The following is a 23,854-nucleotide window of genomic DNA, read 5'->3' as shown; positions in this document are numbered from 1 at the left end:
TTATTTTGCTATATTTAAGCATCAAGTTTAGCCACAAAATGAAATATTTATCTATTTAAAATAAAAAAGCCACAGATACTCACCATAGTACTATTTGCTTCTACATGGCTAAGTTCAGGAAGTGAATTTTTTGCATATATTGAAATAGTCACTTCACCTCCAGTTTGATGCCAATCATGCCTGCATGGAACTACTTTTTTCCCCTAAAAAACAAAGGTGTCGTCTTGAAAAATCCTACAGTCACGATACAGGTTTAAAAAAACCTGCTCTGAAAATTGTCATGTAGGACAACATTGTAATGATAAATGTAATTAGTACAAGACTACATTCTGCATTTAGACATGTGCACAGAAATCCTACTAATGTTAAGATAAAATTACATAATGGCATGTGCTTGAAGGCCCTCTCCTCTCCTACAGGATAAGATTCCATACACAAAAGATGACAGATCAACCTTCTAGGCAAAAGTAAAAAAATCTCAATGGAGAAATCTCTCTTCAGCAAGGGGCCACTTAACTCAGTCACCTGACAAGCAAACTAAAAATGTAACATTAGCAATATAAAGATGTATACACAAAAGCAAGGATTATAGATTAGAGGAGACAGGTATTACAAGTGAAGAAAAACTATGTATACAGTTTTGCTTTGTCAAATATCTCCATCCTATTTTATTAAGGAGACATCCCATTCAGCAAAATAGAAGTGGCTGAAATTAAAACTAAGGGTATGTTTACACTACCACCCTAGTTCGAACTAGGGTCGTAATGTAGTCAACCGGAGTTGCAAATGAAGCCCGGGATTTGAATTTCCCAGGCTTCATTTGCATGTTGCCGGGCGCCGCCATTTTTAAACGTCTGCTAGTTCGGACTCCGTGCCCCACGGCTACATGCGGCACAAACTAGGTAGTTCGGACTAGGCTTCCTATTCTGAACTACCGTTACTCTTCGTGCAAATGAAGCCTGGGAAATTCAAATCCCAGGCTTCATTTGCAACTCCGATTAACTACATTACCACCCTAGTTCGAACTAAGGTGGTAGTGGAGACATACCCAAATAGACTATCACCCCTATCCCTTTCATAGTCCATCCTCTAGAACAGAGGTTCTGAAACTTCACTGCAGCATACCACCTTCTGAAAACAAATATTATACAGAGCCGCAGGCAGGGTGTGGGGGAGGAAGGGGAAGCCTGAGCCAGACCTGAAAATGCCATTAAAATGAGGTCCTGGCCCAATTTGAGAACAGATGTGCAAGAAGTTTAGAGCCACAAAGTCACAGAAAGGAGGTACAAGAGCCATTCCAATGAGCACTACTAGAACGTTCCACCAGTTCAAGGTATATTGACATATCTCCTACACTGTGAATATGCAGAGGATACCAGATGAGATATTTTTTTATATCATCTATGAACTAGCCATAGTGCAAAATCAGACAGACACTCAGGTTCATACCCTCTCTAATGCTTGAAGTATTAGTGGGAATGAGAAAAATCTCACAGTAGGAAATCAAAAGTAACTGCCTGTTGTCTAAACTTGAACAAGGCAACAAAAGAGCACCCGAGAGTGCTTCATGTTACTGCCGCTACAAATATTCCACAAAAGACTGCACAGCAGCCTCTGCTGGGAAGAGTACAGAGAACAGGACAAAGGAAGGTAGGAAGTGTCCAGGAATGAAGAAAGATTAAATCCATTCAATGGCAATACAAAAAACAAACAGAAGTCTGGGCTCTCTGAACCTCGTACTTTCAGTTCTAGACAGTGGGATAGGAAACCAGATGTCCAATTCCTTTCCTAAAGAAAAAACCAGAGTTACTCAGGGAGAGATGGAATGATGTGGCAAGAGATATCAGGTGAAAAACAAAATCAAGATGTTTCCCTGGGTCATCTGTCTTGTTTTGTGAGAGCGTGAAGTTAAAGAACAAACAGAGGATGCTAGATTCCCAGGGCAAAGGTACATAAACTTTGCTGGAAGAAAGAGAAAAGAAGTTTGAACACAGCACTGCAGACCAGTAGATCTCAACACAATTCACATAGCCACCTTGTAAAGCAACTGATATAACGTGGTTGACTCAGTGAGGCAGTTGCTTGGCTATATGAAAACTTTAGTGACGCAGCATTTCAGCCAGTTAGGTATTTTAGTTAAGTTGCTACAACTAAAATTAAAAAAAATAAAACCCTTTTAAAGGGATTTCTCCACCCCCCTGCATGCACATTCTAGTAGCTTTTACTCTAATTTTTCTACTTCAAGAAAAAATTCAGTTACAATCATGAAGTGGTATAGAACTGACAAGGATTTTGTATTTCCAAAGAACTATGCAAGGTTGGGGAAAAATGATACAAGGAAAAGATAGCACGAATTTACACTTCTTTTCTTTCTTTTAACAATCTACATGTGCTGTATGGATATTACTCTATAGGTCAGGGACACAAATTTCGACAACAGAGTTGTCAATACACATCTAAAGGCAGAATGTGATCAGACAGTATCTTTAAAATTGAAAATGCTCAGATACATTGTTTCAGTATAATGAAACAAAAGACAGAACTATGTAGCACTTTAGAGACTAACAAGATGGTTTATTAGGTGATGAGCTTTCGTGGGCCAGACCCACTTCCTCAGATCAATATGTGGAAGAAAATCGGCACAACTATATATACCAAAGTGATACAATAAAAAAAGTGAACGCACGTGAAATTGACAAATCAAATTTTAGAACAGAGTGGGAGTGGGGAGGGGAGTTTCTGTGAGGTTGTGACATATGGGTGATAATTGGGGAAGCGATCTTTGTAATGAGTGAGACAATTAGAGTCTTTGTTTAAACCCATAAATAAAGAGTCAAATTTAAGCATGAATGACAGTTCTGAAGCTTCTCGTTGAAGTCTGGAGTTAAAGTCTCTTGGCTATAGACGATAGATTGTATTGTATGTTCTCCAGCTCCCATCCAGAACACACCATATGATCCATCGTCTATAGCCAAGCCCTTAGATATAATCACATCTGCTCTAATCCCACTGACAGAGACCAGAAACTTCAGGATCTCTACCAAGCATTTATAAACCTCAATTACCCACCCAGAGAAATAAAAAAAATTGAAAGAGCCAAATGAATACCCAGAAACCATCTACTTAAAGACAGACCCAGGAAAACCAACAATAGAACACCACTTATCACCTATAGCCCCCAACTTAAACCCGTTCAACGCATTATCAATAAACTACAACCTAAACTGGAACAGGATACTACCCTCCAAGAGACAGACCCATAGTCTCCTAGGTATGTCTACACTACCCCGCTAGTTCGAACTAGCGGGGTAATGTAGGCATACTGCAATTGCAAATGAAGCCCGGGATTTGAATTTCCCGGGCTTCATTTGCATAAGCGGGGCTCCGCCATTTTTAAATCCCCGCTCGTTCGAACCCTGTGCCGCGCGGCTACACGCGGCACGAACTAGATAGGCTTCCTAGTTCGAACTACTGTTACTCCTCGCGGAATGAGGAGTAACGGTAGTTTGAACTAGGCTTCCTACTTCGAACTACCTAGTTCGTGCCGCGTGTAGCCGCGCGGCACAGGGTTCGAACAAGCGGGGATTTAAAAATGGCGGAGCCCCGCTTATGCAAATGAAGCCCGGGAAATTCAAATCCCGGGCTTCATTTGCAAGTGCGGTATGTCTACATTACCCTCCTAGTTCGAACTAGGAGGGTAGTGTAGACATACCCCTATAGACAACCACCTAACCTCAAGATGATTCTTACCAACAACCACAGGACATACCACACTAATACCAACCCTGGTACCTTCCCTTGCAACAAACCCTGTTGCCAGCTTTGTCCACATATTCATTCTGCTGATACCATTATTGGACCTAACCAAGTGAGTTATAAGATCAAGAACACATATTCCTGCGCATCCAGAAATATAATTTATGCCATATGTGCCTGCTATGTACATTGGACAAACGTCTCAGACACTTCGCCAAAGAATCAATGCACACTAAACAGATATAAGACTCTCTCAGAAAGAAAGCTGTTGCCTGCCATTTCAGCCAGACTGATCATTCCCTTAATGACCTTAAAATATGCATATTGTTTCAAAGAGACTAACTCCAGACTTCAACAAGAAGCTTCAGAATTGTCATTCATGCTTAAATTCGACACTTTATGTATGGATTTAAACAAAGACTCTAATTATCTCACCCATTACAAAGATAGCTTCCCCAATTATCACCCCTATGTCACTACCTCACAGAAACTTACCTTCCCCTCTCACCCCCACTCTGTCCTAAAATTTGATTTGTCAATTTCACATGCGTTCACTTTTTTTTTTTTTAATTCTATCACTTTGGTATATATGGTTGTGCCAATTTTCTTCCACATATTGATCTGAGGAAGTGGGTCTGGCCCACGAAAGCTCATCACCTATTAAACCATCTTGTTAGTCTTTAAAGTGCTACATAGTTCTGTCTTTTGTTTCAGCTACACCAGACTAACACGGCTGCATCTCTATCACTGTTTTAGTATAATGTCACTCTAGTTTTGTAGCATCCTCAGAGAGCCTCTTCACATTTTATTGTAAGTATTTTCCTGTGTTTTACAAGTTCATACTAACCAGTCTAGTTTATTCATTGCTTTGCTATGGAACAGCTATAAGCAAAACGCACATTGTGTCCTAATATACAAATAATGAAACTACACAACACAATCTGCTTTAGTTCAAAGAAAATCTCACTTGAAGAATGGTGTAGTGAGAAAAGCAGTACAGGCAGTCCCCAAGTTACGCAGATCCGACTTATGCAGCAGCACCCCAGCTGCTCTGCCCCAGGAGACCCCAAGTCAGCCGCTGCTGAAACTGACCAGCGGCTGACTACAGGAAGCCCCTGCCCCGGGCTTCCTGGAATCAGCCGCTGATCAGTTTCAGCAGCAGCTGACTTGGGGATGTAAGTCAGAACTGGCGTCCAGATTCAGCCGCTGTTGAAACTGATCAGTTTCAGCAATGGCTGAATCTGGACACCAGTTCCGACTTACATACAGATTCAACTTAAGAACAAACCTACAGTCCCTATCTTGTACGTAACCTGGGGACTGCCTGTATTCCCATCAGTCCTACCTCAAGAACACTCACTATTTCTGGGTTATCTAGTATGAATGACATTTTGTCAAGCAAGATTGTTTTAGACTATCTAAATGTATTCCTTTCCTAGTTTTAGGAAGATGTTTCTCTGTGAAATCTTTTGAACTCTGTTAGCATATGTATAACATTTCTAAGTACTGATGTCTATCCCCCAATAAGCCTTACAAATTTATTGGATGTGTACAGATTTTATTATATTATTTCATAATACATGCCTCAAAAAATGTGACTGTGTACAGAGAAGTACAGTATTTCACTCAGATTATCTTAGGCTCCATTACATTAGAGAATTTATATTCTTCAGGAAATAGGAGAATTATTTGTCTGTAACTAAAATTGAATTCAGCCCAGTTTCATACTCTCTCAATGACTGGGAAGTTTAAGACAATCAATAGCCAATGGCGAAGTTAAAAATTGTATTAAAGCCACCCTTAAAAACGTTACATAATACACAAGTTTGTAAATACTCCTTTTTTTTTTAAAATATGAGAATAGTGCTTAGATTTTCCACAAACACCAAGTTTGTTTTAAAAGTCAAAGCTACATGAAGGTACATAATCAATAAAACTACTTACAGCATCCTTTTTAGTCCATGCATGTGTTCCTGTCGTGCAGCCTTCTTGAGACAAAAATGTATTAAAATCAGAAGTTTTTCTCTTACAGCAACTCCAGTACTTCATCCTTTGAAGGAAATTTGAAAAGAAAATAATTTAAAAAGCCATAAGTGAGGCTAAAATTGCATCATGGAAGTTGTGGAATATATAACTTCCAGAGACTTCCTTGAGATCTCATTTTCCACTGCAGCTCCCAGCTGCCACAGGGAAACCCTGGAACTTGTCGGTGGAGGCCCCTGGAGCATACAGGCAGATCCAGGAACTCCCCCATTTGTTCAGTTTGTGTGTGTGTGTGTGGGGGGGGGGGGGGTTTCCTTAAGTAGAAGTAAGGAAAAGGTCACAGGCTTCCATGAATTTGTTTATTGCCCATGACCAATCCCTGTCTTTTACTCGAAATAATCACGACAATCTTAACCTTAGCCATAATACACACACAATTCAAACACTTGGAATAATTTATCATTTCCAACAGTTTTAACAGTATAAACATTTTTCCCTTTAAAAATAACCAAACAAACAAGTACTTAAAAAGAATGATTTACAGAACTCATGGAATGAAATATTAATTGCATAATACTAACCCTTCGTGGAATATAGGTACACCAGAATGGTATATACATATTTCTTCAGTGCTCTGTGGTCCTTCAAATGTCTGGTGAAATAGAATAATTTCTTAAAGTGTTGTTTTAAAAAAAATAAAAATAAGCTACTATCACAGAAAATTATCAAAACAGATTGAGAACACTGACCAATACATATTAATGATTTTGAAACAAATCAAAAATGGTCTTTCTTCCCCTATGCTGCAAAATAAGCTCAGAGATATTAAATCTTCATTCCTAAAAAGAGCCACCTCCAACACCCTTAAAAGAATCCCTTATAGTGAATCAGTGAGATATCTGGATACTATCACTATCAGTACTTAAAGGCAAGTTTGACTTCTTACAGAGAAAGCCAAAACTATTCAACTCTGTGTTCACATTTCTCACAATGAAATTAAGTGTGCATGTGTGTGTGTAATTAATTAATATATATATATAAACACCCCCACACACGCACGCACCCCCACACGTAGGCGATAAGTAATATATTTGATGTACAATTAAAAGACTGCAAGGTTAAAATGAGGTCATTCACAAAAGTCATCAAAAGGAAGCAGCCCAATACAGTATTAAGTGTTTAGCTTTATAAGGATCTATTATCACTTAATTGTAATATCAGTCCCTCTTAATCTAACAGGACTAATGCAATCCACTTAAGAGGGTCTCAAAAACTCATGTGCAAACACAATCTTCACCAGTGGAGCCTCAATGACAAAAGAACAAAATCCATCAGACCTGCTGGGTGCTAAAGATTTTTAGTGTACATCCCTCCTATTCAGTAGAAGGCTATCATGGGAGAAAGTGGGAGTATGTCTACACTTCAATTAAAGACTCCTGTGTGTGGCCCACACCAGCTGAATCTGATTTACAGGACTCAGGCTAAACGGCTGTTTAATTGCTGTGTAGACATTCTCTCTTGAGGTGCATCTTGACCTTTGGGGCCTTCCCACCTCACAGAATCCTAGAGGTGGGTTCCAGCCCAAGCCCAGCAATTTAACAGCCCCTAAGCCTGAGCCCAAGTCAGCTGGCAAAGGCTAGCTGAAGATTTTTAACTGCAGTGAATGTGTTCTGAGATATTGTTGGCGATAGTGGAAGAATGGTCTCATGGTTGAAAATGTAAGATGTGGGTGCTCCCTTTTTCAGTGTTACTCAGTAAGTAGCACAGATTGTTTGATGATTAGTACATACTTCAGACTGCCGTAATACACCACTAATTGCCAGAAGCAATTTGAAGTATTTAACAATAAAGTCCTTCATAGTTTGGTACCATCTCATTCCACCTAATTTTTTAACTACTGACATATCAGAGATGCTCAAACTTTTTTTTTTTTATTTGCGCACCAGAAACCTCAGGAATGGGCCTCAATATAAGGTTACTAACTCATTGGTCCAAAAAACCCTACATGTTGACCTTTTGAATTCACTGAAATGTGTAACTATTTATTCAGACTTGTTGACCTACAAACTTGGAATTACATGCGTTTTAAAATAGCGACTTGTTCATATTCTTAGAGTTCTATAGGTGCAATATAAACAGAAGGAATAAAACAGCTATTTACCTTTGAACAGCCTCCATTTTTACATGAGGTCCCAATTTTGATCTCATCATTATCCTCTTCTGTAAAATGAAGCCATACAGATGTTTTTCATAAATATCAAATGTTTAGCTTAAAGTTAAGAGTCTAACAGTTGTTTTAAACTCTTCCATATGTTTATAGGAGGGAAGTGTACAAGGAGCATCCCTCATTTTTTTGCACTCTACACAAAAGCCTGTCAAATGCAGAGAAACTACTTCCTTTATGTGCCCTAATGTGAGCAGAGATAACACAGGACCATGATTCCAATACACTTCAGCCTCAAGCACACTGAGCTGGTATGCTGAGGGAAATGTGCACCATATAAGGGAGCACAGCAGAGGGTGCACTCGCCTTGCATGCTGGAAAGTTCATGCAGTTCTGAAAAAGTTACTGGGAGCTGCTGATGCTCAGCATTTTTAGGAGGAAAAAAATGGTCATATGCCTTAATATGAACTCCTTTTTCTGAAAATTAATTATGTTGTACAGCATGATACCTCATTAGAAATATAACTACTTGATACAGGACGATCCGGGAATTTAAAACTCTCCAGTATATAAATGAATACTTTTTGCTGATGTAAAGAAGAAAGTTCTCTATTCTATTATATAATGCATAAGTCCAATTTGGAGTGATCAATTAACTTGTTTTTATATATTCAATGATTTAATTGCGATAGATTGAGAACTAGAACTTCGATGAATATATGTTTTTTTAAAAGCCAAGGCCATTTCCCTTGGAAAGAGGACTTTAGTTCTGTAGTAAACAGTATGGGACATCAAAGAGATCATAGAATCATAGAATACTAGGACTAGAAGGGACCTCGAGAGGTCATCGAGTCCAGTCTCCTGCCCTCATGGCAGGACCAAATACTGTCTAGATCATCCCTGATAGACATTTATCTAACCTACTCTTAAATATCTCCACAGATGGAGATTCCACAACCTCCCTGGGCAATTTTTTCCAGTGTTTGACCAACCTGACAGCTAGGAACTTTTTCCTAATGTCCAACCTAAACCTCCTTTGCTGCAGTTTAAGCCCATTGCTTCTTGTTCTATCCTCAGAGGCCAAGATGAACACATTTTCTCCCTCCTCCTTATGACACTATTTTAGATATCTGAAAACTGCCATCATGTGTCCCCCCCCCCCCCACCCTCCCGATCTTCTCTTTTCTAAACTAAACAACACACTTCTATTCCCTACAACAAAGAAAAGACAATAAATTTTCTAACCTGCTCCATACCACTGGTTGCAACAGCAACTACCTCAACCCACCAGATAATATTGTTAACCTCTCCAGCTACAAACTCAATCCAGCAGAAGAGTCTGTCTTGTCCCGGGGTCTTTCTTTCTGCCCCACGTCCCGCACAAACTGGATACAATTTTGTGGTGACCTTGAGGCTTTTTTTCACTGCCTCTGCAAATATTTCCAAACCACCAATGAACATCAATCTGACCTACCAGATCCCCCCTATCAACACCAAAGGAAAAATAATTCTATATGGACTCCCCCTGACGGTCGGAATTACAATATGGATTTCTATATACAAAGCTTCCGCAACAACGCACAGACTGACATTATTCGCAAACGACAACAAGCGACACACAATCTTAGCCACGCTGAACACCATGCCATCCAGAGTCTCAAAAACAACCTGGACATTATAATCAAACCAGCTGATAAAGGGGGTGCTGTGGTCATTATGAATAAGACCGACTATAACCAGGAGGCAACCAGACAACTCTCGAATACCACATTTTACAAACCTCTCCCCCTGATCCCACCTTGGAATACCAAAAGAAACTACACTGTCTCCTTAAAAGCCTCCCCACAGCTACTCGGGAACAAATCCACACAGAAACACCTTCTGACCCCCGACCAGGATTGTTCTATCTGCTTCCCAAGATCCATAAACCTGGGCACCCCGGACGTCCCATCATCTCTGGTATTGGCACGCTCACTACTGGTCTATCCAGCTATGTAGCCTCTCTTCTCAAACCCTTTGCAACCAACACCCCCAGCTATCTCCGAGACACTACTGACTTCCTAAGGAAACTACAAAACGTGGATAACCTCCCCAATAACACCATCCTTGCCACCATGGATGTAGAAGCTCTATATACCAACATCCTACATGAAGACGGATTACAAGCAATTAGAAACACTATCCCAGAGGACACCACTGCCAACCTGATAGCAGACCTATGCAACTTTGTTCTCACCCACAATTATTTCCAGTTTGAGAACAACTTATACCTCCAGATCAGCAGCACAGCCATGGGTACCCGCATGGCCCCACAGTATGCTAACATCTTTATGGCTGACCTAGAACAACGTTTCCTCAACTCCCATCCTCTTCTACCCCTTCTCTACCTACGGTACATCGATGACATCTTTATGATCTGGACGCATGGCCAAGAAACACTGGAGATATTCCACAGAGATTTCAACAACCTATACCCCACCATCAACCTCAGCCTGGACCATTCTACACGAGATATCCACTTCCTGGACACCACAGTACAAATCAACAATGGAAAATTAGACACCACTCTCTACAGAAAACCCATCGACTCATACAGTTACCTACATGCTTCCAGCTCCCACCCAGAACACACCATATGATCCATCGTCTATAGCCAAGCCCTTCGATACAACCGCATCTGCTCTAATCCCACTGACAGAGACCAGAAGCTTCAGGATCTCTACCAAACATTTATAAACCTCAACTACCCACCCGGAGAAATAAAAAAGCAAATTGAAAGAGCCAGAAAAATACCTAGAAACCATCTACTTCAAGACAGACCCAAGAAAACCAACAATAGAACACCACTTGTCATCACCTACAACCCCCAACTTAAACCTGTCCAACACATTATCAATAAACTACAGCCTATACTGGAACAGGATACCATACTCCAAGAGGCTCTGGGAGACAGACCCATAGTCTCCTATAGACAACCACCTAACCTCAAGATGATTCTTACCAACAACCACAGCTTTCTATCCATCTTACAGTCCATTTATCCAATCCATATTCCCTTAGCTTGCTGGCAAGAATATTGTGGGTGACCATATCAAAAGCTTTGCTAAAGCTGGCACTGGGGGCTTTGGGAGGACCAGAAACAACCTGTTTGCATATTCATCATTAACGAATATGTAAATGAATGTTACCAGTCCTCCAAAAGCTCGTGAATGGATTTACTGGTCCCCGTGTCAAAGAGTTTAGGAACTCCTGGCTTAAGGAAATGTCTCTCTCCATGTGTCAGTTTCAATTTAATTGCTAGTTTCCTTCTGTGGAAGGAAATTTTTACTAGAATATCTGGTTCTTGAATATTTTTGCATAGTTATTAATTCTCAAACACTGAAATGTTTGAGACATTCTATCATTTATCTAAAGATGTGGCAACAAGCGTGTCTTAGGTATCTCAATTTGTGTCATTACAGGTTCTTACCTTTTTTTTCTTCTTCATTCTCTGATGATAGTTTCAGTTTATCTAGTGCTTGTTTCAGAGAAGCTGATACTTTCAGCTGTAAACTGGTCATTGGCTCATCTGGGCTAAAATATTTAAATACATGAATGTTATCTTGGTCAAAATAAATGATATAATATGACAAAGGATACCTCTCAGGCCTCTTCTGCCACTATAAAATACCTTACCTGCAAAATAATTTCAAGGAAGAGATTGAAGTTTCATTATGAAATTGTACAACTGGCTGGGGATTAATTCAAGCCAGACCAAAAATTGACAAAGGAGAGCCTGCCAGTCGTCCAGCCCATGATCATTGCCACCAGTGCCTCTTGCCACCTCTCCTCAGGCTGCAGGTAAGCGTTCGTATGTGGGGTTTTTTGTAAATTGGATGTTTGTAACTCAGGTGAGCTTGTAATTTAAATACTGTCAATACCAGACTTGAAAAAAGAATACACTTGACTTCTATCTTAAGGTTTAAGGCAGCTGTTCATCACCATAGTATCTTCAACATAAAATCAACAGTAAGCAAAAAAAAAAAAAAATCGAAGTTAATCATTAGAAACACATTTGATTCAGCATTCTGTACCTTGGTCTATTAATCGTTTCCACTGGTTTTGGTGCTTGAATTATATGCTCCTGAAATTTAGGTTTCAGATCAGCTAACTCCTTCCGCTCAGAGGTAGTTTTCACTTCAGGTTTCACAGGCTCTGGGGGTTTCTCACTATTATGGAGACCCTTTGTACAGCCCTATTGTAGAGAACAAACAAAAACATACATGAAAAAAACAAAACACTTCATATATGAAGTCCAAAAACAAACCACATATTATCCAAGTTTAATGAATTAATGCAATTTGATTTCTTCACCTTTCCCTTTCTCCCTTTGCTGAGTTCTAGTGACACATGCTGTAAGGTTGAAAAATTATTCAAATATATAAACAAACTGTCTGGAACACTTAAATTAAGTGTTCAGTGCTTGTTATGAGGGGTTTTTAAGTTTGAGGAAGACCTCTTTAATTATTTATGATTTAGACGAATGAGTGTAAAAACACCATCTTCTTCCATGAGTCTCATATTAACAATATAACACATTTTGAAAAAGCCAATTAATAAAATGCTACGTAGTCCACAAGGAGTGTCTTTACGATGTTTGATTCAAAATGGTTTTGGTTTAACAAGACATATTTAAAATATGCTTAATACATGGCAGTAGTATAACTTAATATCTAATTATCAGGGATCAACAAATAATACAATCTACTTGCCCATGGCGAGTAGATTGTAACCCAGAGGAGCCGGGTTCGGGCGATTTGCACATGTGCAGATCGCCAGACAACACAGCTGGCGAGCAGGGCTCACCGCAGTTTGGCGAGCCCTGTTAATTATGATTTTTTGTGCAAGATTTTTAAAGCATAATAGACGATATACAGAATTGTATTAATTAAAAAAAAAAAACATACCGCAATGCTCAAGAAGTCAGAAAAGTCTGTTGTCCTTCTCTTACAGCATGACCAGCCCTATAAAATTTGGAAAAGAATAATGAGACAGATGCAAACACTCTGTTCAATAAAGTTCATGAGAAACAAAAGCTTAATGAAAATTCTTTCGAGCATATGCTTCTTTATGGTCTTAACACTCTCCTCTCTCTGGATGTTGCTGATCTCTGTATTTTGAAAAATATAAAAACATCTACAGCTGCCATCACTACTGCACATTTGCTGACTTCATCATAAAGCACCTTCATAGCTTGCCGAAACAATACTCTCGTGCTATTCGAGGTGCTGATTCAATATGAAAAAAGGCAAACTAACACAGCTGATAAAATAATGTAACTAAAATAGATATCTCTGAAGTGGAGTTAATCTGCTAATCCTATGGACACAGTCCTTATTTTCAAGAGCAATATAGCACAGAATTTTTTTTAATCTTTGGAAAGTCACAGACTTATTTGAGATCAGCCTCCTTCATTTTCCCTTGTCCGGTGTCGTTTGCTTTAGACAGTAATTGCTTAAATAAGGTCAACTCAAACCCAATATTTATTCTATCAGATGATATAGATGTTTCTCTAGCATCAGGACTCTTACCTCACCACACAAAACAATTTACCTGGAAACCTCAAAGAGCCAGACTTTAATTTGGTATTACAAAAGACATTGACAAACAATGTATTTCTGCAGCAAACTAAAAGATATGATGAGACATTCTCTCTTTAGACTACTGCAACATAATGCTTCTTGTTTCCTCTAAATGTTCATTCTTTACATAGCCAATATATTGTAAACAAGATCATTTATAATTTAGCTTATGTAGGACACATATTAGAAGGAAAATTACACCCAAACGGGCTCACTATAACTTTCAAAGAGACCAGGAAATGAGGGGACAAAAAAATTAAGATGGAATGTGTTGTTCTGTAATAAAAGCACATTTAATTTCTTAAAGATAATTTTAACATTATCTTATACACAGGTTAAAGAAGGAGTATCTATACATTTGGGTATAAAGCTTAAATTATCCTGAAGTACAAAGTTGGGTTTAAAGTCATAAAAATATATATAATATGTAATCTGCAATACCCCAAATTAAAGCTAAGAAATTTAATAATACATTAAAAATATTAGCATTCAAATACTTGGGTACATCACCTGTAAAAAGAAACACTAAGAGTAGTTTGTGAAAAGCAAATGCAGCAATGAGAGTGTAGATTTTCCCCTCAGTAATTGAGAATTTAGGACAAGTTGTCCCTTAGTAAATACTCTGAATATTATTTCTGTCTGATATTTGGGTGTTCAGTTTCAGACAACCAATTTTTCAAGAGCTATTCGTAGCCAACTAAGAAGCTGTGCTGCTCATTCCTATCATTATCAATAAGTAGTTCTCCCTTATCAATCATGGCCGTTTCTGATGGTGTGTCAGCACAAGACTGGGAAGAAGGAAAGTTTTGAGGAAATGCCACTCGTCCTAGGAAGAGAAGCCAGAAGGTGGACTAACAAATCCACTTACTTCTGATCTCTACACTTACATCAAGCTGATGCCAGGCAGTTTCTTTTCAAGTCCCCTCACATACTGAATAATCACTCACAAATTCATGTACTTTGCATGTTTGAGATACTCATCATATGTAATATTCCTTATTTTTTGCAGTCAATATTTTAAAGTTACTATTTTGCCACTTCCAAACTTCACATTAGCCTCATTTAGAGTCAGATAGGAATAATTCCTGAAGACTTTGATCTGTACATATGCCAAGAATTTTCAGATTTTTCCACACCATATCTCCATGGTAACTACAGCAATAGCTTACCTGGTCAAACTGAAGTATTTAATATATTTTCTCTGTCTTAATTAAACTTAGTATAGAAAATTGAGAATCAACACCACGGGATCAGCCTGGTCCCTGAATCAGAGGGGGAGCCATGTTAGTGTGAATCTGCAAAAGCGGCGAGGAGTCCCGTGGCACCTTATAGACTAACCGAAGTGTTGCAGTATAAGCTTTTGTGGGCAAAGACCCATGCATCTGACGAAGTGGGTCTTTGCCCACGAAAGCTTATGCTCCAACACTTCGGTTAGTCTATAAGGTGCCACAGGACTCCTCGCTGCTGGTCCCTGAAGGTCATCAACAAATACTTAATAGACCATCAATGATCCAGATAGCATAGTTTAAGAGCTGCTGGTGTAAGAATACTATGAAAAAAGTCTAACCTTTCCAAAGTATATTAGTCAATTCTTGAAACTGAGTTTCCTTTAAAAATGCAAAAAGACAACAAAGATTGTGTACTGAAATTCTAAAATGTCTATAACTGAAAACAGTTCTACACTCAATGCTTTTTATATGGCTATGGCAAGGCACTATATTTTCCACAAAGCGATAGAGGATATGTAATGCTTAAAACAACATGCTCGGTTTGAGATTACCAATAGAAAAATAATCATTGCTGCAGTAAGTGGTCATATAACATACCTGATACTTATTGCTTGAGTCTAGCCAATATTCATTCAGTTTCTTTCAACTTTACATAAATGCCATTTCCAGGAGTCATTTGGTTGCATTTCAGAGAGAAGACATTTGCTACATCATTAACAAAGGTGGACCACTACTGAATGATTTAAAGAACCTTTCACTAGCTATATCCTGGCATACTCACCTTTAGAGCATCATGAAAAACTGGTACACCTGGATGATATGTGCATGAATCTGAAAGCAAAGAAAAATGCTGTACTAAATGAGAATGTAATTAAATGAACCAAAAAACCCTACCTTGCAACTATTAATCTAAACACAATTACAGTCACAACAGCACACATGTAAATCTCACATTAAACATAAGATTGACTTTCCACCCTTTTCCCATCACTCTTTTAAATCAAAGAAAACTCCACAGGAGAGCACATTCAGACTTGACAGAATAAGCATTCAGAGAATATATATGAAGCAGCATAGACCCTATTTTGACTAAGTTCTTTAAAGCACAGCCTATTTTTTCTCCATATACACAACTGAGTGCATATAAGCCCATAAATAAAATTACCCTTATTAAATTTATCACGGGATCTTTTGGGAGGCCATGATCAGCACTCACATATAGCTAACCTTAACTGGTCTCCTTTCACTGGATACAAGTGTCACCTGGTCCGTTTGAAGGACAATCTGATAGCCAACTCAATTTTGCAGCACTCCACTCAATTGTTTGCAGTTTGAGAGATGTGTTCAAGCCTCCTGGCCAAAGGCACCAAAGGTTCCAAACTGTCTTAAACTTTATCTGGTGTTCATAAACTTGATTACAGGATTGCAAAGCATACCTTAGACCCAGAGACTCAAACTCCATATGTTTTGCTCCACAAAGAGAAAGTTCAGAAGTGGCTTGATCACAATCAATAAGATAGAGAAGAAATGTAGAGGACTTGTTAATAGGAATGTTAAAAATTGTGTAATAGAGTAACCGTGTAACTACTAAAAATCTTAGTGGTTACATGTGTTGCGAGCTTAGCTTTATACTACAGAGTAAGGATGTTGAAATGCATTTAATCAGCTAATGGGGAAACTGCAGAGCCGCAGCAGTGTTCGTTCCCAACCCCAGAAGCTAACTACGCTGCGGCTCTTCCTTTTAAATACTGTATGTTAAGAGCCGCCGGATTTTGATTGTAACTTCCCTGCCCTTTATAATGCAGAGCAGCAGAAGGGGGAGTTATGCTGAGGAATGAGACCCCCACAGGACAAGGGAGTGCCTCAGCAACTTTGCACGCCGACTTCCCTGTTCTTTATAATGCACAGCAGCAGCAGGGAAGGTTATGCTGGGACCTAGACTGTCTGCTGGAACTGCCTACTCTTCTCAACTAATTGAGTAGCCAATAAAAAAAATTCTATTGGCTACTCGATTACGAATGTAACCCCATTTTAACATACCTACTAAGTTTATCAATTTACTCCAAAACGTCCTCTAATGACAACTTAATCTCGGACAATTCCTCAGATTTGTCACCTAAAAAGAATGGCTCAGGTCTGAGAATCTCCCCAACATCTTCAGCCGTGAAGACCGAAGCAAATAATTCATTAGTTTCTCCGCAGTGACCTTATTGGCTTTCAGTGCTCCTTTAGCATCTTGATCGTCTAGTGGCCCCACTGGTTGTTTAGCAAGCTTCCTGCTTCTGATGTACTTACACACTTTGATATTACTTCTTGAGTTTTTGGCCATCTGATCTTCAAACACCTTTTTGGCTTTTCTTATTATATTTTTACACTTAATTTGACAGAGTTTATGCTTCTTTCTATTTTCCTCACTAGGATTTAACTTACACTTTTAAAATGATGCCTTTTTATCTCTCCTTGTTTCTTTTCCTTGGTTGTTAAGCCATGGTGGCAAATTTTTGGTTCTCTTCCTTTGTTTTTTAATTTGGGGTATACTTTTAAGTTGGGCCTCTATTAACATGTCTTTGAAAAGTTTCCATGCAGCTTACTTTTGGCACTATACCTTTTAATTTCTGTTTAATCTCACTTTTGTGTAGTTCCCCCTTTTTTAAATTAAATGCCATTAGGGGGCAGCAAGCAGGGCATCTGCGTGGGTTCCCATGTCAGAAGGGCCCCCCATGGATCTAAGTTACAGGCTTCAGCCTCAAGACTGTGGCTCACACTTCAGACAAGGCTCACAGGTGAAACACACACTCAAGTGTACTTACACGAGTGTTATAATATTTATATTTCAATTGATTTATTTATATGGCAAAATGAGAAAGTGTGCAATTTTTCATCAATTTTTCTGACACTTTTGTATTTTTATATCAAATTTGGTATGTAAGTATTTTTTTAAATGAAGTGAAACTTGGGGTATGCAAGACAAATCACACTCTTGAAAAGGCTGCAGTAGTCTGGAAGGAACCACTGTCCTTCAGTACTGCTGGCAGGATGCTAGCAGCCCCTTTACTCTTCACTAGTATTTTGTAATAAAGGTCATGGATTCCATCACTTCAAAAGACCTTCAAATTCAGATATGTGCTGAGTGCTACAACTTGTTTCAGATGCTGAAGAGAAAACCATTTGATCTGAGGAAGTGGCCTGACACGTGAAAGCTCATCACCTAATAAACCATCTTGTTAGTCTTTAAAGTGCTGCATAGTTGTGTCTTGTTATAGCACACGATGTTCTACAGTGGCGCAGGTGAATTGGTGCAGCTGTACCAATGTAGTGCTGTCATGTACACTTGTCTTTACATAATGGCAGAGAAAATATATTTGTAAAATCAGCCACAGGTGGCTAGACACCCCCTTCCCCCACCTCAGCAGTCAATCTCTCCCTTCCACTCATGCCATTTTTAGTAAGTCACAGATCATAGCTTCAATGACATTTTGTTTGTTGTCTGTGACTCTCCTTGACATTTCCTAAAAATAACTGAGACAAAACCGTAACCATCATAGCATAAAGCATCAGTTTCCCAGCTGCACAAACTTCTGTATCAGAGGCAGCAAGGGGGGGGGGGGGGGGGAAGAGGTGGGAGCTGGCGTCCATGAGCACCAGATCCCGTGGAGTCGCCTGCCCCTCCAATCCCAAGCTGCTGCCTGTGATACAGAGGCAGCAGTGTGGAGGGCTAAGAGGACAGGCAGGAGCCAGTACATGCAGGAAGCCTGCTTTCAAGCAGGCTGCCCACATGCATTGTCTCCTGTGCAGCTGCTTGCCCCCCCCCCCCCCCCCCCATACTGCTGCCTCTCTATTGGAAGCACCAGCATAGACTGGGGGAGGGAGAGGGGGGAGCCGATACATGTTGTTAACCAGCTTTTAACACATGCTCTTGGCACATGCTGGCTCTGCAGAGCTGCATGGCTCCCTCTCCTTGCTGCCTCCCATAAGGAATCCCGACCCTGGGATGCCGATGTAGTCCATGGCAAGCCCATGCTGTTGTGGACAGAGGCTGCTCTGTGGGATCCTGGTGCAGTCTCTGTCTGCAGGGAGCCCGGCCCCCCCATGAAGAGGGGCTACTGCCACCCTTGTATCCGAGGTAGCAGCACGGGGCCGCAGGCAGCCTCCTGTCTCAGACTGGCTCCCACATGGCATCCCATGCTGCGGCCTCTGATACAAAGGCAGCAGCGCAGGGTGGCAGGCAGCTCCCCAGGAAGGGGGCCAGAAGTATACTGGCTGCCAGCCCCGTCTCCAGGAACTATCGAATCGTCGTGATAATTTACCACTTATTACCTCTGGGTAGATCTCTGTAATTATTCACTGTTATTTTAGCCATGTGGTCTCATTATATGAGAGAAACAAGATGGGTGAGCTGCCTTATGATCATAGGACTGGAAGGGACCTCAAGAGGTCATCTAGTCCAGTCCCTTTCACTCATGGCAGGACTAAGTACTGTCTGCACCAGGGCTACTCAACTTTAGAAGACTCAGGGGCCACAATGATACTCACATGTGCCAAGGGCCCCAACTTAAGTGTGGTTGCCTATACATGCAAATATATATGCAAATAGATTCTTTCACACTGACGGGTATGAATACAAAGATTAAGGCAAGACTACACAACATGCAGGCCCCATTTAAGTCAGTTCTGTTGATATTAGTAAAATGTAATATTTACCTGATTTCCACCCATATGACAGCACTTTTAAAGACCAATTGCAGTCCAGGAATTTAACTACTAACCTTCCTTTAAGGAACGTATCTTTGTTTTTCTTAAATTGCTGTCAGGTGGATACAAGTCTTTGAACTCAGCATGACAAGATTCATGGTGCCGTTGCAGATTTGTTTTCTTTAAAAGAAGACACATTGGTTTTCCATTTATCTCTACAAACGTGAATTCCCTCTCCCAAACAGAGTTGAAAACCCAGAGTTCATCCAATAAGCCTCTCTTCTTTGTTGCTATTTTTAATGCTTCTTATTAAAAAGAAAATTGTATACCAGTGTTTTGGATGTTTAGCTTGAAGCTTCAGGTTGTGCATTTCTTGGAGTGATTTTACTGTAAAAAGAAAAGTTTCCAAGCCAGAGAACTCCAACCTGCAGCATGCGGGGAGCTGAGCAAGTCAGGCCGGACATTAGAGGCAAAAAAGGGCAGGTACCTGGGAGCTCCATCCTGGATTCCAAACAGGGCTGACATCCCCATACGGGAGTCCGTCGCTCCGTGCAGGACAGAGGCAGGGCTGCCCGGCCGTAGCGCCAGACCCAATGCGGCCAGTTTGAGCCAGCCACCTCTCATGCTCTGCCCACAAGGCTAAGCAGTCAGCACTTCCCACAACGCCCCAATGCTCCTGGCATCTCTTTCCTGGAGGCTAGAAATGCCAACACCCTGTACCTGTCTTTTCTAGCCAGCCTGTCTGCTTGCACCTCTCAATGCTCACCCCGCCTTGGAGTTGCCTCGCCGTTGTGGAGCGTGTTCCCAGTGGAAGCCATGTTCAAAAGATCCCACCCATGGGCACCATATTGAGCCCTGTGTAAACCCAAACTGCACCGTGGGCCACAAACAAGCGGGCTGCATGTTGAGTAACCCTGATCTACACCATGCAAGACAGGTGTTTGTCTAACTACTTTAAAAATCTCTACTGATGGAGATTCCACAACCTCTCTAGGCCATTTAATCCAGTGCACATAGTAGCAGTTATCAAGTCTTTTCCTACTTAGGGATGTTAGATATCATGTAATTGAATATTCATGTAACCACATGGAATCTTAGCAGTTACATGAGTATTTGATAGTCCCTGGGGTAGGGCCAGCTGTCAGTGTGCTCCTGGCCCCACTCCTGGGGAGCACCCTGCCACCCTATGCGGCTGTCTCTATATCAGAGGGAGCAGTATGGGGTGGCAGGCAGGAGCTGGCCCATCAGGAGAGACCATTTAAAAGCCAGCTTCCTGCACAGATTGTCTGCCTGCCACCCCACGCTGTTGCCTCTGATACAGAGGCAGCAGCCCCTGTCCACAGGAGTCTGAGCTCCCCGCAAACAAAATGCTGGTCCACTGCAACAGCCCATGTCTGTTGGAAGCATGGACACCCCACGGACAGGGGCTACTGCTGTGGACCAGGCTTGCCACAGACAGAGGTTGCTCCGCGGGGAACTCAGGCCACCATGGACAGAGGCTGCTTCATGGCAGCCTCCACTGTCCTCCACCGCCACTGCTGCTTTAGAGACAGCAGCACCCGGTGGGAGGCGGGGGGGGGGGGGGGGGGGGGGGGACGGGGACACAATACCACAAAGCTAGCGTCGGGGGGGAAGTGGCTCCCTGTGGTGTTTCAAAGCAGTAGTGCCACGTGGAGCATGGGGGTTCCAGGGGACTCCCATGCTGACCTTGGGCTCTAAGCGGTGCTGCCACTTTGAAATGCCGTGTAGAGCCTGATGCTGGGCTCCCTGCAGTGTTTCAAAGTGGCAGCATCACATGCAGCCCAGGGTCAGCAAGGACCCCAGGCTCCATGTGGCACTGCTGCTTTGAAATGCTGTGGGGAGCACAGCGCCAGCGCTTTTGCCTTTGAAGGGTAGCAACAGCCCTAGGGCTGCTACTACCCTTCAAAGGCAGAGGCACCCTTACTGACTAATTGAATAGTCGATGCAAACTGCATTGACTATTCGATTAGCCCATTAATCTAAATTTAACATCCCTAGTCTACCCCACAGTGCTACAGCACTATAGTTGTACCAATGCACCTTCACTGCTGTAGAACATTTGGTGAAGTTGTGCTATACTTTTCTCTTCAGCATTTGACAAAGTGAGTTGTAGCTCAGAAAAGTTCATGCCCTAACAACTTAATAAATTTGTTACTTTTTAAAGCAAGGGTGGGAAACCCCAGCATTAGGGAGCCTGTGCTGACGCTCCAGCCCCCTGCTACCCACCCGCAGGACGGGAGCATACAAAATCTACTAGTATGGGCCCTCCTAGGCTCTGGTGGTCAAGGGGAATGTAGGGAGTGTCTGTCTTTCTTCACAGTCAGGGGCTTCTCGCTTTACTTCTCACTTATGTGCAACTCCTGACTGATTTTTCTGTGGGTCAGCGGCCCCCGGACCCAAAAAAGGTTCCCCACCCCTGCTTTAAAGTGCCACCAGATTCATAGTCTGTTACCCTATTTGTCTCTAGCCAATTTCATCTTGTTCTGTGCCTTGATCTAATTTTGCCCTTATACACTTGTGTTAGTTTCCCCCAATATCAGCACAGCCACCCCATCATATCAGTGCAACTCCCCCTTCCTGACATCAGCACAGTCCCCCACTTCACAGGCTCCTCCCCACCAGCACAGTCCCTCCTCACTCTGGCCAGATCCCACTCAGGAGCAAGCCCTCCTGCCAGGCAACGGCCCCTCTAACTTTTTCCATCCATGTACAGAATAAATTGTGTTACCTGCACGGAGACATGTGCAGAGGGGCACCATCCATACAGCCACATGTTGCTGGCCGAGGGTGCTCTGCCAACTAACTGGGTGGCATTTAACCTCTTTTGGGTGGCCAAAAAACTCCGTTTACGGCGAACGCTGCTGTCAGGTATCCGGACCTGCACCCCCCCCCCCCCCACTCCCAAACAAGGGCTGTCCCTCCAGAGCCCAGCTTCCCCCCAAGTCAGCGCAATCCCTCCGCCGCCGCACCCCCCGCCAGGCTCCCCTCGCCCCTCCGCCTCCTGCCGGGGCCCCCAGGCAGCGCAAACGCTGCTGCCCCAGAGCAGGCCCCTCCTCACATCGAGGCAGCCCTGCCCCCTCCCCCAATCAGCACGCCCCCCCCCCCCCCCCGAGCGCAGCCCTTGCACACACCCCGCAGCCAGCGCAGCCCGGGCCAGCCCACCGCCCGGCAATGCGCGGCACGAGCCAACCGCCGCCACAGCCCCTCCGGCAGGGGGGCGCCTCGGAGCCGCCGCAAGCCCCTGCCCCCGGCGCCTACCTTCCGTGTTGGAGGCGGGGTCGAAGCGCTGGCCGCAGCCCCGGTTGTAGCAGAGCTGGGACATGACGGGAGCCGGGAACAGCAACGCGCCGGGAGACAGGAAGCGGCCGGGAGCGCTGAAGCCTCGCTCTCGAGTCTCCCCGGAAAAAGCCGAGCGGAGCCTGCGGGAAGCTTCGCGAAACTTCGGGACAAACCGACAGGCCCCGAGGCCGGGCGCAGGCGTACGAGCGCGGGGCGGGGCGAAGGTGCGCACGCGTAGCTGGCCTATTTGCATAGCCCAGAGGCGCGGGCGTGGGGCTGAGAAGCGGGAGGAGGCGTTTGCCCACGAGGACAAGTGCGCATGTGCTGTGTGGCACCCGCAGGCGTAGAAAGGGCGGGATCCAAACGAAGGAGGAGGAGCTTCTGAAGGTTGGGGGGAGGGGATTTTAAAGGGCGGGGCTAGAACTTGATGGCTACCTCTACTCTGCAGGCTTTTTGCATAAGAACAGCTGTTCTTGTGCAAGAACTTGCTGGGTGTCTACACTGCCGGTGCGTTCTTGTGCAGGTAAATTTACAGTGCAGCTTCAGAAAACAGGGCTTCTTCTGGAAGAGTTAGTTCTCTTCCCATGAGGATTAAGCCCTCTTGTGCAAGAGCTCTTCCACAAGAAGGCAGTGTAGACAGGCAACATGAATTTCATGGGCAAGAAACCCCCATGGCTAAAATGGCCCTCAGAGCCTTCTTGTACAAGAGAGCATCCACACTGCCATGGACCGTCTTCCGCGAAAGCACATCTCTTACACAAAAGGACATGGCAGTGTGGATGTTCTCTTGTGCAAGAACTTTTGCACAAGCACTCTTGCACAAAACAGTTCTTGCACAAGAATCTGCAGTGTAGATGTCGCCAAAGAGAAAGGAGAGTTTGCCATTCCAAGGAGGACAAAGAGTGCATGCCCAGTGAGAAACACTGGCTAGAGGAATGGAGTAATTATGTTAAATATTGGTTAATTGACTAGTCAATGGAATTTCCCACAGGGGCTTTTGTATAGGGGTAGATGAGAGTTTTCTGGGGCCCCGGGCAGCACAATTTTGCGCGCCCCCCCCCTTCGGAGAAAAAAAATAGAAAAATAGAAAAAAGGCATCAAATAACTGA

At 42.5% G+C, this 23,854-nt stretch overlaps 1 protein-coding gene across 1 annotated transcript in view; it reads right to left on the bottom strand.

Annotated features, from left to right (window-relative positions):
* CHORDC1 (cysteine and histidine rich domain containing 1) overlaps positions 1–23,064 on the bottom strand; it is a 30,857-nt gene extending 7,793 nt beyond the window's left edge. The window contains exons 1-9 of the mRNA XM_075919381.1: positions 22,725–23,064; positions 15,535–15,584; positions 12,850–12,906; positions 11,977–12,137; positions 11,373–11,476; positions 7,901–7,959; positions 6,321–6,391; positions 5,701–5,806; positions 84–203 (exon numbers count right to left, since the gene is read on the bottom strand). Of these exons, the coding sequence (XP_075775496.1) occupies positions 84–203; positions 5,701–5,806; positions 6,321–6,391; positions 7,901–7,959; positions 11,373–11,476; positions 11,977–12,137; positions 12,850–12,906; positions 15,535–15,584; positions 22,725–22,998 (1,002 nt within the window). The 5' untranslated portion in view covers positions 22,999–23,064. The remainder of the gene's footprint in view (positions 1–83; positions 204–5,700; positions 5,807–6,320; positions 6,392–7,900; positions 7,960–11,372; positions 11,477–11,976; positions 12,138–12,849; positions 12,907–15,534; positions 15,585–22,724) is intronic.
* Between the last annotated feature and the right edge of the window lie 790 nt (positions 23,065–23,854).

Source organism: Pelodiscus sinensis, chromosome 1 (genome assembly GCF_049634645.1).
Source record: "Pelodiscus sinensis isolate JC-2024 chromosome 1, ASM4963464v1, whole genome shotgun sequence".
Lineage (NCBI taxonomy): Eukaryota > Metazoa > Chordata > Testudines > Trionychidae > Pelodiscus > Pelodiscus sinensis.
The sequence above is the reverse complement of the archived record's forward strand: the minus strand, read 5'-3'. Positions and strand labels throughout refer to the sequence as shown.